This window comes from Anabas testudineus, chromosome 22 (assembly GCF_900324465.2).
Source record: "Anabas testudineus chromosome 22, fAnaTes1.2, whole genome shotgun sequence".
In the NCBI taxonomy this organism is placed as follows: Eukaryota; Metazoa; Chordata; class Actinopteri; order Anabantiformes; family Anabantidae; genus Anabas; species Anabas testudineus.
In genome coordinates, this window is record NC_046630.1 from 17,411,667 (window position 1) to 17,428,572 (window position 16,906).

Here is a 16,906-nt window from a genome sequence, read left to right on the forward strand (position 1 = left end):
TATCCACAACATGGTAGAACAGTTTGTATCCTCCTCCAATACTACGTGCCTTGCTGCCCTTCCACCTTTTCTCTTGCACACACAGAACATCTACCTTCCTTCTCTCCATCATGTCTGCCAGCTCTCTGCCTTTCCCTGTCATCGTACCAACGTTAAGAGTCCCTATTCTCAAATCTATGTTCCTGCCTTTTCCCTTCTCTCTCTGACGACGAACCCTTCTGCCTCCCCTCTTTCTTCGACCAACAGTATGTAAATATCCACGGGCACCCTGTAGGTTAACGACCTCAGTGGCGGTCGTTGTTAACCCGGGCCTCGACTGATCCAGTATGAAAGTCTTGTGAATGATTCGCATGGTTATTTTGGCAATTTTTACGCCGGATGCCCTTCCTGACGCAACCCTCTCTATTTATCCGGGCTTGGGACCGGCACAGAACTCACTGGCTTGCAACCCCTATGGCTAGATTACTACTACTACTACTACTACTACTACTAATAATAATAATAATAATAATATAATCCCCTTGGGGAAATTCTGTTCTTGTTCATTGTTGTAGCACTGTTTAAATATAATTCACAGAGAGACACAAAATAATTAGCTATGGATTATTTTATAAAACTATAAGACTGTGAATTCAGATGTCATGTATCTACACTATACAGTAGGGGGCGCTATGTCTCTTTTTCTGTCTGGCTCTTTTTATGGTAAAAAAGGACCACGAAGAAGAAGCAGGAAATCAGCAGCAGCAGAAGACGTCAACGAAATTAGCGAAGCAGCAGCAGCAGCAGCAGCAGTAGTGGTAGTAGCAGTGGTGCTCCCGGGTGGAGTGAAGCCTCCGTCTGTGTGAGAAGCCCAAAAAGAACTCACTCACGACGGCTGATCTGTTGGCCTTGGTAACGTAGCTCCAAGGTTAGCTTAGTTTCGTCCATCCAGCAAGTTTCAAGACAATATAAAAGCGTTTTTCCGTCACAGAAGGTAAGTCACATAGTTAACGCTAAACCACGGCCAGGGTTCATAAGGTTTTTTCGAAAGTTTTTGAAGTGAAGAGTTAGACAGTAGGGTTAATGCTAGTGTTCAGGCAATCTCGAAGTCTCGCCTTAGCAAATGGTGATTACCATCGAGGGTGATGTGTAATTGAGTTATTCGGCTAACTTAACTGGGATTAGAGAAATGTTTAACACGTGTCGCTACAAACTTTTTCTTATAGACATAACTGTGAAATTGTAAGTGAAATTAAACAGACCCTTAGTATGTTGGGTTACTTACTAAATGGCCCACCCGTAAAGAGTTTTTCCAACACCGCTCTGGCGTTAGCTAAAAGTAAAGACAATACCCGTTTAACGTGGCTAACGTTAATCTGTTAGCATCGCCACCAGCAACAGTAGAACTTGCTGAAGTTAACTGAATCTCGGCTATATTACGATTTTACTTTAATTTAATGTGTCTGCTTAGCAGTTTTAATTTCCGAACTTGTCCATTGTCAAATCCATGAAGGCAGTTTGTTATAAGTTCTCGCCAAGATGCGCTACTCATCAAGGTTGGGAACAAAAACAAAGGACACACAAAGCAAAAGGCGACAACACGGCTAACAATTTTCAGTTTCAGCTAACCTTTAGCATGCTATCATTAGTGAAATCACAAGAGTCTGTTCACACGGTAGTCGTACAACTGGGGTTAAGCACAAAGCATTAAACCAAATTATAAGTGTGTCTTTTAATGAGAATTAGCTGAAATGTAAACCGTGCTGTATCAGCTAACTTAATATAGTAACGCTAGTGTTTGAGAGAACGACGTCTGTAGTAGCCGCTAGCTTGCTAGCATGACTCAGTGGATTTGCAGAAGTGGTACGGCTGTGGCCCGGTGTTTGTCAGGAAGCAGCAGGGGGACTGCAGCTGGGATACATTATATTGATTGTTAAACCATCTCAATTGAACACATCTAACTAGAAATAGTGGTACACATGCCATCAAAACTCGGGATGTCATTGTTCATGCGAGTTTGTTATTAGCATGCTACTAGCTACTATCGTTAAGCTTTTTGGTCTTTTGTCTCGGTGATGAAGGTTCTGTATTTGGAGTCTACAAGTGTGGTGCCAAATGTTTTGCCCATGTCAGAATTGCTTTAGATTAGATTCGTAGCCAATGACTCTGGGATTTGTCTGTCTTGATAACGCTGTCTCCTACGAGTGGGGAAGCTGGTGATATCTTGGAAGGGAAACCTGTGCTGACGAAGATGCACATCTTGGCATGATATCAACGCTGCTTACAGGACTCTCGAGGTTATCTAAAAATAGATATGTTCACAGTCTTACTGTAACGAGGGAACTCATGAGTGTGTGTGGGCATGTGGCTTTGAGATGACTGTCACATTGCACTCCTGTGAAAGAGGAAAGCCATTAGACACAAGTCCATGTGAGCCTGGAGCTGCATGGAGCACTGCAGACAGACAAGGTGTAGAGATGACTGTTCACACCAGAGGAGGGAGAATCTGATGCAATTGTACTGGAACCTGTAATCATGTGCATGATGACCTTTTTTGTTCCTCCATCATTTATCAATGACTGTAAATACACTTTACCTTCCCATAATATCCTCAAGTTTGTTTTTATGAGGCAAGTGCAGGGTTATGTTTACTTGGCTAAAGGAGATGGCTAATACATTTTTTTCGGTTAGACTAAAGTGTAATAAATCTGCAGTGTCGACCAAACTCATTGTTTTTGTAATGTGGGGACTGGATAGAGGCACTGATAACAAAACAAAATCTTTTTACAGACCTGAATCTAATGAATATTATAACATTGTACAACACATGTTAAACTTAACTAAACAATAGCAGCAGAACAAAAATAATCAAACAGTCTGTCGTGTGTGGTAACCCAAATACAGTAGGAAGATACGGGCCTTTTAACTGTGGCTACTGATTGACTGACTGGAGGATGTGATTTGTCAGCGATAATTAGTGAGTAATTCAGCAGCTGAACAAGATTAAGTAATGTATGGGCATCTGTTCATGACAATTTGTGATAATCAGCTGAACCTTTACTTGGATATTGATATCTCTTGGTGTGATTAATTGAATCACAACATCACAGTACCCCAAGTTCCAGATTATACAGATGCTCAGATTTGACCAGTTGATTATTGTTAATCTTCAAACTGTGGTTCGTCATAGTTTTTAAACAACTGAAAATCATGTTGACTTTTTTCCGTTTGTCTGTTTAGTGGCCTCCTGAGGTAGATTTGTCTTTGTTTTTGGTCCCACTCAGCAATGCTACTTAATCCTGGAGATTATCTCCTTAGGTCTGATTTCCTGTCTTGTGTTTGCACCAGGACAAACACTCATCAGTCTACTGTATCTTTGTATCTGTAGGTCCATTCAACAGGCAGTAGGCATCACTATGGCCCAAGAGACCAATCAGAGCCCAGCTCCTATGCTCTGTGCCACTGGCTGTGGTTTCTACGGCAACCCTAGGACTAATGGCATGTGCTCAGTGTGCCACAAGGAGCACCTGTCAAGACAGAACAATGGAGGAGTCGGGTCTTTGAGTGCTGTGGGTAAGACCTGCTGTGCTGATCAGTTTTTTTTGTGTGCACAGGAAAGAAACTCTCAACCTCTGTATAGCTGCACTGCCTTTGTTCCTAGTGTCCGACTTTAATGTGCTGAAATGTTCTCCCTCAGGCAACAGCAGTGGCTCCACAGCTGAGGCTTCTGCCATCCAAAGGTTAGAGGCTACCTTGAATAATGCTGCAGCTGCTGCCGTCGCTGCTGCAGAGGTGGCAGCTGAGGCCGCTGCCTCTGCTGAAGCCACTGAGGCTCTCAGGTAAGGGGATCCACTAAAGTTGTAGAAAACGCCCCTCAAAGAAATACTGTGCATGCCATTTAAAATGTTTAGTTTGTGAGTGCACTGTTGCTGGTCTGGCAACTTTCACTTGTGATTCATCTCTACTAACACGTCAGATTTTGTGACATGAACACCGCCTAATGTGTTACTCACATGTTCTCATAAACACAGTTGCACTTGGAGGCACCATTAAACTCTTCCAAATATGAGACTGTTTAGATGTATGACAAATTTTGCCACAAAATAAATTTACTGATGTGTAATCTGCTTTTTAATTTAATTACGTCCTGTTTTGTTCTTCACAGCGGGGTTTTAACGGCCATTTCTGTAACACAACAGATGACTGAGATGAGTTTGTCCTGTGAGGAGCAAGAAGCATCGGGGAGTAAAGTAGAGATCACAGAGCCAGGTGGGTAAAAAAAAAAAGGAGATTATTGCAGGGCACAGTTACCTTATGGAATATAATACAGAGCACCTTCCTGCCTGTTTTCCTACTGTTCCTGTTCAAAGGTATTGCAAGTCCTCTATGTAGCAAGAGACAATTTACTGATATAAGTGTTTCTCTCATGTGTCCAGTGGTGAGTCAGCCCACAATCTCAGCCTCCCATCTCTCCACTGCTGGCAGTAAGGAGTCCAAAACCCCAGAACCCCCAAAACCCAAGAAGAACCGCTGCTTTATGTGCCGTAAAAAGGTCGGACTTACAGGTAAGAACTGACACTTGATTTCTGATCATTAAAAAGTCAGTGTTTATTACAGTGGCTGGACAATAGAATGCTTCTGTCTTTCTATCATATCAGCCACTTAGATATTTATTATTTTGTCAAACGTCGAAGTGCAGAATGCTTTGTCTTTGTGAGCATCGATTTGACCAAGTCTGTCTTCTGCTGTTAAATTCCAGGTTTTGATTGCCGCTGTGGGAACCTGTTCTGTGGACTCCACCGTTACTCCGATAAGCACAACTGTCCATACGACTACAAAGCTGAAGCTGCTGCTAAGATTCGCAAAGAGAACCCCGTGGTGGTTGCTGACAAGATCCAGAGAATATGAAGAGGATTCTGTGTTTGACTTTGAGAACCGTGAGCGGTCGGCTTTAAAACAACCTAGACTTGAGCCCAACCTTCTTTCTGAAGGATCTGTTTTTCTTTTCTGGTTTGTTACACATTCAGGACATTTTTCCCCAGTGCATGAAAGTTCCTGTGTATTTTCAGCTCTGTTCTTGTTTGGGTGTGACATGAACACGTTTGGAGGGTTCTGTGTTGAACAAACTGTGTATGTGAGGTCGACCGAGGGAGGGGAGGGGTTATTAACTGAGTGAGGGTGACTACTGAAGAAAAAAAAAAAGTCATTGCTGTTTTAGAAAATGCTGTTGATGGCTGCCCAGTCTATTTCGTGATCCTCCTGAGATCACTTCAACTCAGCTTGGAAAGATCTCTGACTCTCGGGGCCTGTTTGGACTCTCAGACTGTTACTGCTGTTGGCCGACGGCGCCACCTCCGCCGTGCTTGCTCTCTGCTGGCTTGAGTAGCAAAATGGATATGGTTTTTTTTTTTTTTTTTTTTGGCCTCCACTTAACTCTGTGTGGTCAGTGAAACCTTCCCAAATTGTCAGACTTCACGTCTCGGCAGGTCTCCATCAACCTGGAACGCTAATGTGCCGCTGGAATCTCGTCCACTCTGCGACACACAGCTCAGACATACTGCTAAAAGAGAGACTTTGTTGCGAGCCTTTTCTTGCTGGCTTATGTTCCTTCCCTCCTGCTGTGTGTGTGGCACAGTATCAACACAGTGTAGTTTGATCTTGGGCCGAATGCTGTGATCTGCTGTGTCCAGGATCTGGAGGGCAAAACACGTACTTTCTGCGTTTCAGGTCATTAAAACCATCCACTGACGTCACATGATCATAGATGTCACTACACTCTGTTTGTTTCCTTTTTTTTTTTCCAACAAAATTGCTGAGTGTTTGCGTGTGATCGTTGTATGACAAGTAGCCTGCACTTGTATTAATTTTTGCCTTTTGAAAGGGTTTAGCTCCACTAATATTTTCATCTTTTACTTCAGTATTGAATGTTTTCTTCAATTTTTTTAATGTGAGCTGATGAATTCACAGTGTTGGGAGTGTTGGACTTGTTGCATACTGTGTATCAAACACACGTGTTTGTGGGAGTAGGTGTGGACGGCTGGCGTGCGATTATCATATGAGGCTAAGTGGTTGTGTGCTGCGGTGACTTAGTGAGTCCTGTGGTTGTAGGTTATTAACAATTTTCTGTTATGATGATTTTTGGTCTGGCTGCTTAAACTGTGTGATTTTGTTTGTTTGGTTTTTTTTTTTTTTTTTTTACCCTTTAGTTATGCGAGTTTGTACAAACATCTTTATTTATATACTGCAGTGTGCGTAATCTTCCAATAATACAGAATAAATTGTATGATGTAAATAAATTATCTTCACAAATATGACATCAAGAGCCTTCATTTGCACCGTCCATCGTCTTCCACACAAAGTGTCCTCGTCTGTATGGACCTACTTTATAAAAAGAAAAAAAAGAAGAGGAAATGTGAACAATTGTGTATTTAGTTATATTTAATGTGTGTGAGTGTGAGAGATTGTGCGCACCAGCATGAATTTTTACCCATTTTACTAAGGACATTTTAGCCTCTTCTTACAATGAGAAGGCTTAAGACTAGGTCTTAGGATTAGGGTAAAGTTTAGGGTGAGGCAGTACATGTGATAAATTGAAAAGGAGTAAATTAACATGACCTACATGACAGTAGGGGGCTAAGGAATGAATTATGTCAATGAGTGTCCTCACCCTGTCATATAAAAGTGTGTGTGTGTGGTTTCAGTGTATTAATAGAAAGAACACTAAGAGATTTGCAGTTTCTGCAGAGCTTTCCTTTTCTACACCTGAACAGTTCAAAGTTCTGCTGTGTGTGACTTGAAGTGTCCTGGCTGTAGTGTTGATTATATTGGCAAAAATGAAGCTGATTTTTTTTTTTTTTTAGGGAACATACAAAAGGACCCAAACATCTGGAGCTGTCACCCACAACTGCGCTGCAGGAAACTCATGCAGTGAAAATGTTTTTTTGTCTTTTCCTCTGTATTCGCTCCAATAGAAAATATCTATGTAACTAGATCAACAGTTACCTGCCGGTCAGTCTTAATTCTTGTGAAACTACATAAGTCACATTAAGAACACCAGTAAGACTGGTGTAGCAGCACAGACCAGTCTACAATAGCTCTGGAACTAGTGCCAGAAGTGGCAGTGAGACTCACAGTCCGATGTTTGTCGCTTCATCAGCCACAGCTCAGCGTTTTCGTGTGACTCATCTCTCCGCAGGGGCGATCTGATCTGCTGCAGCGAGTGTGGCCTCAGGTCACAATATGACACCCACTCCTCTGCCTCACCATTAGGACTGCGTCTAGTGATGCACATGTGCACCGTGCTCATTCATCAGCACCAGGAGCACATGTTGTCAGAAACATTTCTGTTCCTCCCACCTTAGTAGAAATGGATCATCAAATAATCTGACTGCACACACCCTAACTCAAGGTCGGTTTATAGTAGACGCAACAAAAGGCTGAGCAGCACACATACTAGTCTGTTAACTATATTCCCAAGAAGTCAAAACTAGATTACGAAGGTTTAAATTCTAAAACATCAAAAAACAGTGTGTCACTGTGTGACTGTTTATACACAGAATAGAAAATGTGCCAACGGTTCTCAAAGTAAATGAAATATGAACTCAAAAGTTAACAATAACTTTCTGATAAGGATGAACAGAAATAATTTATAATGCTGTTCTTGTGTATCTGTTTTAAGTTGTGTAAAGAATAGATACATTCAATACACTTTCTATTTATGTGTAAAACAGCTCATGTAGTTAGTAATAAACTTCTGTGGGGTGGTAGTTGTGTGTTAGTGCACATCCATGGGGTTTTTATTCCACAGTTTTGCTGGTGAACAACCACTAGGTGGCAGAACAGCTACAGTATTCAGTCCTATTTAACTCCACTTAAGTCAAACATAAAAATAAATGGGGATTTCTTAAATGTATGGTGCAGTTTGTGTTAAAGTATGAAACCCTTTAAGAAAATTGTAAAAAAAAAGTAAGTCAACACTATAAATAATCACTGTATAATAATCACCAATGTTTAACATAATAACATAATGTTTCTTGCTGTATTATAATTATGACCTGATTACGACAGTATTACTGTTACTAGTACGTATTACACTGTCATGACCTGATCCATTAACATCTATTTGTGTATAAATATTTCATGATGATCAGTCATAAAATATTGAATTAGAAACAGAACGACCTTCCTGGGTGTTGAAGAGTACTCTGAGGGAAAGTCTGCTGAGCATTAATGTATCATCAATTTAATACTGTTTTCACTCATATCTATTAAAAAATATTAACAATAATTGCTCAACTATTTATTCATGTTCATTCATTCAATAGCAGTTTATCGTTTTCAGTGACTGGATCATAATTTTCCTATTTTAAATTGAGACCACACAGTGGATGTAATGCTGTGGCTCACTGAAACAAACTGTAGGACTGTGCAGATGAAAAATGAGTTGTACAGTTTAATGAGGCTCTGTCTCGTTTCCCGCTCTGCACTCACAGGTAACTGCTGTCACTCTTTGTGCAGGTTGACTCTCTAACCTGCTGTGTATCTATAAAAAAAAAAAAAAACAATACTGCTGCATCATCTCAAGGTCATCTCAAGGTATTTACTGCTTGTTTAATGAGCCTTGCACACAGAAACCTACACCTTCATTAAATCTTAAGGGTGTCTGATCTTGTGTGTGTGTGTGTGTGGTCTCCAGTGCGTCTAGGTACTTAACATAATGTGGTAATTTGGTCACTTAGAAAGAAAGCAGAATTAAAGCAGCTAAAAGCATAAGAGCCACAATAAATACTGTTCTACTTCTAAGAATCAGTCTTATGGTACAGGACTCACTGGTTTGACACACAGCTGTATATGTCACCTAATATGGAAATAATAAAATATGAATGTCCCAGTGAATTAGCATGTCTGCTTGGTTTTCCCAATTTGCTGCATCTCTGCAAGAGCACCTGTTGAGAGCAGGTCACATGCCGCAGTCGTCATAGTGACGGCGCTTGTAGATACCCGAGACAGGTGAAACACTGCAGAGGACACAGAGGACAGACGCTTATCACTTTTTATCATGCCAAGAAAAAGCGATGTGGCTGCGATGAGTGAAGGTGAGTTCATGATTAGATGTCTGAGCTGTTCTTTTTTCTTGTTTTGCATAATGATGGAAGTTATATAGAGTCTGGAGGTGTTTGCTGCAGACAGGGTTTCTGAGGAAAACTAATATACAAACAGTGTATATGACAATTAGTTCTAAACACACCACCCAGAAGGGAATATCATGGGTTTTCAATTATTTGGTCATGAGCAAAATTAGTGGAGAAATTGTGGCCATGAAAAATGAATCATTGTGTGGGATCAACTGACAGATCTTCATTTATTGACCCTCCAGTGGAAACTCTAACACGTCTTATTAAAAAGCTGCTTGTCGGACAAACCAAGCTGTCATAAGTCATTCTAAGAGCCACCAAACACTGAGGTCTTTGTAAATGTGAAAGAAAACTCATCAACTACATATTAACTTCACTTTTTCCGCTGCTGTCTATGTAAAACCTTCTGAATGCATTTATAGACCAAACTTCACTTACTGCATGTCCAAAATATCCTGGTCTGTAAAATACAGTAAAAAGTGTTTTCCCTCTTCAGTTGGCATAGATATAGACGGGGATGTGAGCGACAGTGATGGTAAGTGAATGAAACAACATGCACCTAATCTAAAAAAATAAAAAGTCTACTCTAAACTACTGTATTACTTGTGTATACTAAATGTAATATTTTCTGTTAACATAGATGGGGCCACCCAAAGGAGGACAAATAGGAGAAAGGCAGCTGGAAGGGGGGGTGCAAGGGCAAGAGGCAGAGGGAAAAAAGCCAGTGAGGACGAAGATGACGAGGATGAAGATGAAGCTCCTAGGGGACGTAGGGGAGCAAACAAAAAGAAGCCCACCAAGAAACGCCGGGGTGGTGATGATGATGATGATGATGATGAGGACGAGAGCGAGGATGAGGCTCCCAAGAGGAAACGAGGAGGCGCAGCCAGTAAGAAGAAAGGAGGCAAGGTCCAGGACAGTGATGAGGAGGACAGCGACGCAGGGAAAGGAAAGAGAGGAAAGAAGGGAGGAGGAAAGAAAGGAGAGAAGGAGGAGGAGGACAAGAAGGGGAAGAAGGGTGACAACAAAGGAAAGGACAAGGGGAAAGACAAGGACGATGACAAGGGGAAGAAGAAGAAGAAGAAGGATGACAGGTAGGTCGAGTGGTAGCTAGTATTGCCTTCTCTGCTCTGATGTTCTCCTGAACCTCTCCCCATCTCTTTCTGCACCCTTCTGTGCCTTCCCTCCTCCAGTTCCTCCGACTCCGGCTCAGACTCCGATGAGGTGGAATCCATGTCGGAGGGCGAGATGGCCCGGCTGATGGAGGAGGTGGAGGAGAAGAAGAAGCTGATCGCCAACATCCGGAACAAGCCGTGGAGGATGAAGCGCAGGCTCACTCTTCTCAAAGAGGCGCAAGAATTTGTGGATAAATTTGAAGGCGCTTTGGGAAAAGGGAAAGGCAGGAAGTGGTACGCCTACAAAGTGATGATGACGAAGGTTGGGCACAGAAGTTCTAGGTTTCTTATGCTTTTCCCAGTTTCTGTTTCTGTCTCTTTCATAACCTCTACTTCTGTATTCTCAGAAATGGATCAAGTTTCAAAGGGATTTTGAGAACTTCCGAACAGCCTGTATCCCCTGGGAGAGTAGGATCAAAGAGGTGGAAAGTAAGTGTTGTTTCCAGCATGCGACTGTGTTCAGCTGGACAGAGACTATGTTGAAACATAAATGGAACATCTCAACGTCCTCAGGTCACTTTGGATCCTCTGTGGCGTCTTACTTTATCTTCCTGCGCTGGATGTATGGCATGAACCTGGTTCTTTTTGGTTTAACTTTTGGACTGGTGGTCATACCTGAGGTGAAGATTCTGCATTAAAAGTATTAATAAATAAGTGTAAGTGAACATCGAAACAAAGAATGGCAGGAAACTGTTCAATAATTCATGTCTTTGTTTCCAGGTTCTTATGGGCCTTCCCTACGGATCTCTCCCCAGGAAGACCGTGCCCAGATCAGAGCAGGACACTGCCATGGACTACTCTGTCCTCATGGATTTCAATGTGATTCTGATCCAGAATAAAGATGATGCTATAAGATATTTTTTCTAAACCTCATTGGGCCTGGAAACACAAAGAAAACCAGTTCACACAATGAAAAGAATCAGATTATCACACTCATCCTACATCATTGACAACTTCAATGAAAAAGAAAATTTCAGATCTTTAAAATTCAACATATTCAGCTGTTTGCTTTCGATGTAATAAAACTACAAGACGTTAAAGGAGAGAACTAAAGCCAAAGAAAAATACATGTATTCACTTCTCTTCTTTTTCCAGGGATACTGCAAATATTCAGTCCTGTTCTATGGATATTACAACAACCAGAGGACCATCGGCCTGCTGAAGTTCAGGCTGCCTCTGTCCTACCTCATGGTCGGGATCGGCACCTTCGGCTACAGTCTGATGGTTGTGATCCGCACGTGAGTCTGCAGCGGTGTGATGAATATCATCAAGCTCCAGTTTTAGTCAATGGAATAATATGAGTTGGGCACAAAGGCATGAGTTATAACTTATAGAGAGTGTAACATCAATATAAAGTAACTGTGGATATGGGAAACCTTTAGTGATGCAAATTTGAGGTTCCTTTAAATAATGGACAGGTCTTGACTGGCTTCATGCTCATAAAGAAGACATTTTGTTTTGTTTTGTTTTTCAGAATGGCAAAGAATGCTGATGTAGGTGGTGGAGACGGAGAGGAGGGAGAGTTCACCTTCGCCTGGAAGATGTTCACCAGCTGGGATTATCTCATTGGAAACGCAGAGACCGCTGACAACAAGTACGCCTCCATCACCACCAGCTTCAAGGTAACCACGGCAACCATGTGGCATCAGATTAGTTAGTTAGTTTATTGCGCGTGTTTGCTCTATTTATGTTTTCAGTGTTTCATTAAATAAAGTTAAAGTTGAAATAAAAAGACAGTGTTCTGCAGTTTGAAAGGACATTCACACTGACAGATGACAGATGACAGATTAGATTCTCTACTTACTGTCAGTGCCGTATTTTTTTTTGCCATATACAGGAGTCCATTGTGGACGAGCAGGAGAACCAGAAGGACGAGAACATTCACCTGCGCAGGTTCCTCAGGGTTCTGGCTAACTTCCTGATCACCTGCTGCCTCGGCGGCAGTGGATATCTCATTTACTTCGTGGTGAAAAGGTCTCAGGAGTTCGCCAACAGGGACGACCTCAGCTGGTACGAGAAAAATGAGGTAATGTTGGTTGGATGCTTCCGGATCAGTCGGATAGATACAGCAGTGATACAGCAACCCATGATTGATTATGACTGTTGTGGTCCAGTTGGAGATCATCATGTCTCTGCTGGGCCTGGTGTGTCCTCCTCTGTTTGAGACCATCGCTGAGCTGGAGGACTACCACCCTCGAATTGCACTCAAGTGGCAGCTGGGACGCATCTTCGCCCTGTTCCTGGGAAACCTCTACACGTTTCTGTTCGCCCTGTTCGACGAGGTCAACACCAAGGTGTGGGGGCAGGGGTTGAACTTTCTAACTTCCTGTCTGTGGGTTGTAACTTACCGAACATTTGAGACACATTCAGCAGAACTTAACAGGCTTATTTATTCGTAAAGTTCTAAGATCCAGAATTGTCCTGCTTCTTGCTTGCATCAGTTCACATGAGCAAGCAGACAGTAAACTGAAACCTGTTGACTGACTGGCTTCTTTGTTGTTACTAGCTGGAGGAAGAGCAGTCTATTAAAAATGCCTCCATCTGGGCTATGAAGGAGTACTACGCCAACTACTCCCGCCTGGTCAATGACTCAGATGCCACCCCGCCCCCCATGAATCCTGCTGATGTCATCAGAGGACCCTGCTGGGAGACTGCCGTGGGCATTGTAATGAAAAACTCTTCTACAGTCATTAAACTGAAATACAACACTGAAATACATCCACTGTGAATTTTTAATGAATTACAATATGACATCACTTTCTATGACATCATTTTCTAAAAAATGGAAAATGATGAAAAGCTTATTTTATTTATTGTACACAGCTTGTGTTTTTGTTTATCCAGCTCTCAGGCATTAATACATTTGTATAACTTTGTTCTGTGCTGTCCGTGTTCCAGGAGTTTGTAAAGCTGACAGTGTCTGACATCCAGGTGTCCTATCTGACCATCCTCATTGGAGACTTTGCCAGAGCTGTAATTGTCCGTTTTCTCAATTACTGCTGGTGCTGGGACCTGGAGGCTGGATTTGTAAGACTTATGGCTGTAGTTCATACATTCATTTTATTATTTACATCTGTGCTTATCATCTCAGACAGCTGAATGACTACATGCTGCTATAGTGTGAGAGTTTCTTTAATGTTGTCACACATCAAACTACATGTAAATTGTCGTAGCCTAATGTGTTTCATTCATTTTAATTCATTCCAGTCAAAATAATAATGTATTAATATGCTGTGTGCAATATTTGCAAGCTGTCATGCTAAACTAAGCTCAGACCCATTACAATTATCTAATTGTAGTGAGCAGGGAATTTGATTGATCTGTTATATATAACTTATCACTGTCTCTGTTCATTTTTAGCCCTCATATGGAGAGTTTGACATCAGCGGTAACGTTCTTGGCTTGGTCTTCAATCAAGGGATGATCTGGTACAAGTGCACATTACACACACTTAGTCACCATCAGTGTCCCTGTGCGTGTGTGTGCGTGTGTGTGTGCGTAAGAGAGAGTGATAGAGTTTACATGCATGGATGTGTGTATCCAGTGCCGGGTGTCACTGACTGAATAGTTAATAACAATGAGGTTGCCAGTGTGGGCTTCAAGTTACAGTGAAGCTAGTCTGTATGAATTACAAGCACCTTAAATAGAAATGACCATCACTGGTTATATTTAACACGCCTTATCATAGCATGTTACACTTACACAGTCCAGCCACTAAGTATTTGAGCAGTGACACATTTTTAATAATTCGGCTCTGTACGTCACCACAGTGAATTTGAGATGAAACAGTCATGAGGGATGGTGCTTCATAGGGTAGGCCATGTCAATCTAAGGTGGGAAATTGTTCATTTAATGTTGCATTATATTATCTTTTATCTTCCTCCTCTGTACCTCTGAAACTTTTAAAACATAATGATTTGTTACTCCACGTCTGATCTTGTCTCATGATGCCATGCCATTAGGATGGGAGCGTTTTATGCTCCAGGGCTGGTTGGCATCAACGTGCTACGTCTTCTCAGCTCCATGTACTACCAGTGCTGGGCTGTGATGGCAACCAATGTCCCCCACGAGAGAGTTTTCAAGGCCTCCAAGTCCAACAATTTCTACATGGGTCTACTGCTCCTCATCCTGTTCCTCAGTCTGTTACCGGTTGTGTACACCATCATGACCCTGCCACCTTCGTTTGACTGTGGACCCTTCAGGTAACAACAAATGAGGAAAGAAAGTCATATGAGCATAGTTAGAAATGAGCAGCTACGTACACCCACACATGCTGACCATGCTGATGTCTGCAGCGGGAAGGAGAAGATGTTTGACGTGATCATGGAGACGATTGACCTGGACCTGCCAGCCTTCATGGGGACACTCTTCAGCTACGCAGCCAACCCGGGCCTCATTATCCCAGCTGTACTGCTCATGGTGTGAGTGTGGAACAAACTCACTGGATCACATTAGCTTCTTGTCAGTTTTGACAAGTCAACCACTCTTAAACACATTCACACACAAAAATGCACACATACGAATGTGTGATTACACAAATGTAAGTTGCACGGATCTAATAAGACTGTAAAACTTCCCATGTTGTCTCTCTTCAACAGTTTGGCCATTTACTATCTGAACTCAGTCTCTGAGGCCTACCAAAATTCCAACATGGAGCTCAAGAAGAAGATGCAGATGGTAAGTGGAGTATGCAGATGAAAGTATTGTAACTGTTTAAAACAACACACATCTGGTGATGTCTGTAGTTTTCATACTGTCACCAAATCATGAAAAAAAAATACTAACAGCTCTTTTCTTTTTTGTTCTGAGGCTTTTACAGTATCTTAGTCCTCAGAGCTCCATTTGAGTATTTTTATCTCAACTTAAAATAAGTCACCATTTAATGTGTTGTAAAGCCGTTCTAGGAAAATGACTACTCAAAACTATTTTTTATTTTTCATGACATCTGCTAACAAAAACAAACTTTTCTTGTGACTTTTCCTTAAAGCAAATGAACCATTTTGTTTAATGCCTCCCATAGATTTTGTGTTTTGGTTCCTAAATCTCTCTGACGTTGTTTTTCATGTTCACCAAAGATTTTTCTGTGTCTCTTCAGGCCCGGGATGAAGAGAAGAATCGGAGGAACAACACAGACAGCACCAATCAGGTCATGAAAGACCTCGAGGACCTGCTGCCGAACAAATCCCTTATTCCCCCTGCTCCTCCACCAGAGCCTGGTCAGTCAATACAGATGGTTGTCCTCTGCAGATTAACGATGTTAAATGTCTTTCTTTCTTTCTTCCTAGTTCCCTCCATACCATAATGTGAAAAAACATAAATAAATTATTCAGAGGTTCAACTTTTGAAACTGACTGTTTCTCTCTAAACAGAAAAAAAGCCAGAGCAGGAAACGAAGTCAGCTAAGATGAAACCAGGATCAGCTGCTAAAAGCGTTAACCTGGAGAGAGACGTGACTCTGGCATCACCCAATCCTAATGCTCGTGGGCCAGTGAACCGGCAACCAGGGCCAAGAGGACCTGGAACGATGCCGGGTCCAGGTGCTGGACAGGGCCGAGGCCGTGGGAGAGGGCCCCCCCCAAGATAACATTTTGTGCAAATGACATTCCTGCAGGATGTGTCCATCACCCAGACTGGTTCTGTTCATTTCACAGCTGGAGACACTGATTAGGTCTTATTGGGTCTTCATATCTACTCACCGACATTGACTTCAGTGTGAGTTAAACATTGGTTATCATTAATAACCTAGTGTCTTTGTATGATAGTGGCTTGTTCACTTGAGCTGACACCTACAGTCTTCATACATCATTACATACACTTCACCTAGAACCAAATGTTCTGGCTGAAAACTGCTTTTCAAGACCCCAGTAATAACCCACACAGAGCTGCAGGGCAGCGCTGATGGAGCTCAAATTGTTTTTTAATCAGTTTAGAGCTTGATGACCACAGATCTGATGTGACAGCCACCACAATCTAAAAGGTCGTGTTGGATATATTTAATTTAATGTCAGTACATTAAAAATGTAATGCATATTTTAATGCTGTTATAGGGATTTTAAGGATATTGGCCTCACTACTACAGCCATCCACTGCTCAGTTTGTTCTTAAGGTAAAAGATTTCCAGTTACTGATTTTCAGTACATCTGTGCCTGTTTGCTTTCTCTCTGACACTAACTTTGTAGTTTGAATCTGACTTTGCAATAAAGTTTAAGGGGTGTTCTAAAAGTCTATTCATTTTAATACAAATAAAAGAGAATGTGTGAAAAGAGTCATGTTGTGTGTTTGTTTATTCTTCTAAAACATTATTCCTATGTTGATGCTTCACTGTCTTAATGATGATTTTGTATTGGGACTATTTATGACTGTACTGGACAGCTGGAAACCTGCTGGCAAACAGTTCTTAAGACTAGGCTTGAAACTTGATAAAGCTTACAGTATATGGCTCGGGTGTCTCTGAACTGTCTCTAAGTTAAACTGCTGCATGATGGGGGACCGCCCTTGATGCACTGAACTCTACCGACCTGCCCAAGTGTTTTGCCTGCTGCCTGTTGCTCTTCTCTTCCTCCTCCATTATGTTTTCATACTTTCACACTTGTATTCTTCAGCACCAGGTGCCACTGA

The 16,906-nt window shown here is 41.8% G+C and overlaps 2 protein-coding genes across 3 annotated transcripts; both read left to right on the forward strand.

Annotated features, from left to right (window-relative positions):
• Positions 1-762: 762 nt before the first annotated feature.
• zfand5b (zinc finger, AN1-type domain 5b) lies at positions 763-6,301 on the forward strand. Its single transcript, XM_026340283.1, has 6 exons — positions 763-973; positions 3,368-3,552; positions 3,677-3,818; positions 4,145-4,248; positions 4,416-4,544; positions 4,739-6,301. Exons 2-6 carry the CDS (start codon positions 3,396-3,398, stop codon positions 4,885-4,887), a joined length of 681 nt encoding a protein of 226 aa, XP_026196068.1. The 5' UTR covers positions 763-973; positions 3,368-3,395; the 3' UTR covers positions 4,888-6,301.
• Positions 6,302-8,999: 2,698 nt separating this feature from the next.
• Positions 9,000-16,353, forward strand: tmc2a (transmembrane channel-like 2a). 2 transcript variants are annotated; one of them, XM_026340089.1, is made up of 20 exons: positions 9,038-9,074; positions 9,610-9,652; positions 9,782-10,032; positions 10,087-10,207; positions 10,307-10,550; positions 10,636-10,717; positions 10,802-10,908; positions 11,009-11,107; positions 11,384-11,526; positions 11,763-11,910; positions 12,126-12,314; positions 12,403-12,582; positions 12,795-12,953; positions 13,187-13,315; positions 13,649-13,716; positions 14,251-14,490; positions 14,584-14,709; positions 14,887-14,965; positions 15,384-15,521; positions 15,672-15,872. In XM_026340089.1, the coding sequence occupies exons 1-20, from the start codon at positions 9,038-9,040 to the stop codon at positions 15,870-15,872; spliced, it is 2,784 nt and encodes a 927-aa protein (XP_026195874.1). The 2 variants fall into 2 exon arrangements, with proteins under 2 accessions (XP_026195873.1, XP_026195874.1); XM_026340088.1 differs by having other exon boundaries at positions 9,000-9,074; positions 9,610-9,648; positions 9,754-10,207; positions 15,384-15,504; positions 15,658-16,353.
• The last annotated feature ends 553 nt before the right edge of the window (positions 16,354-16,906 follow it).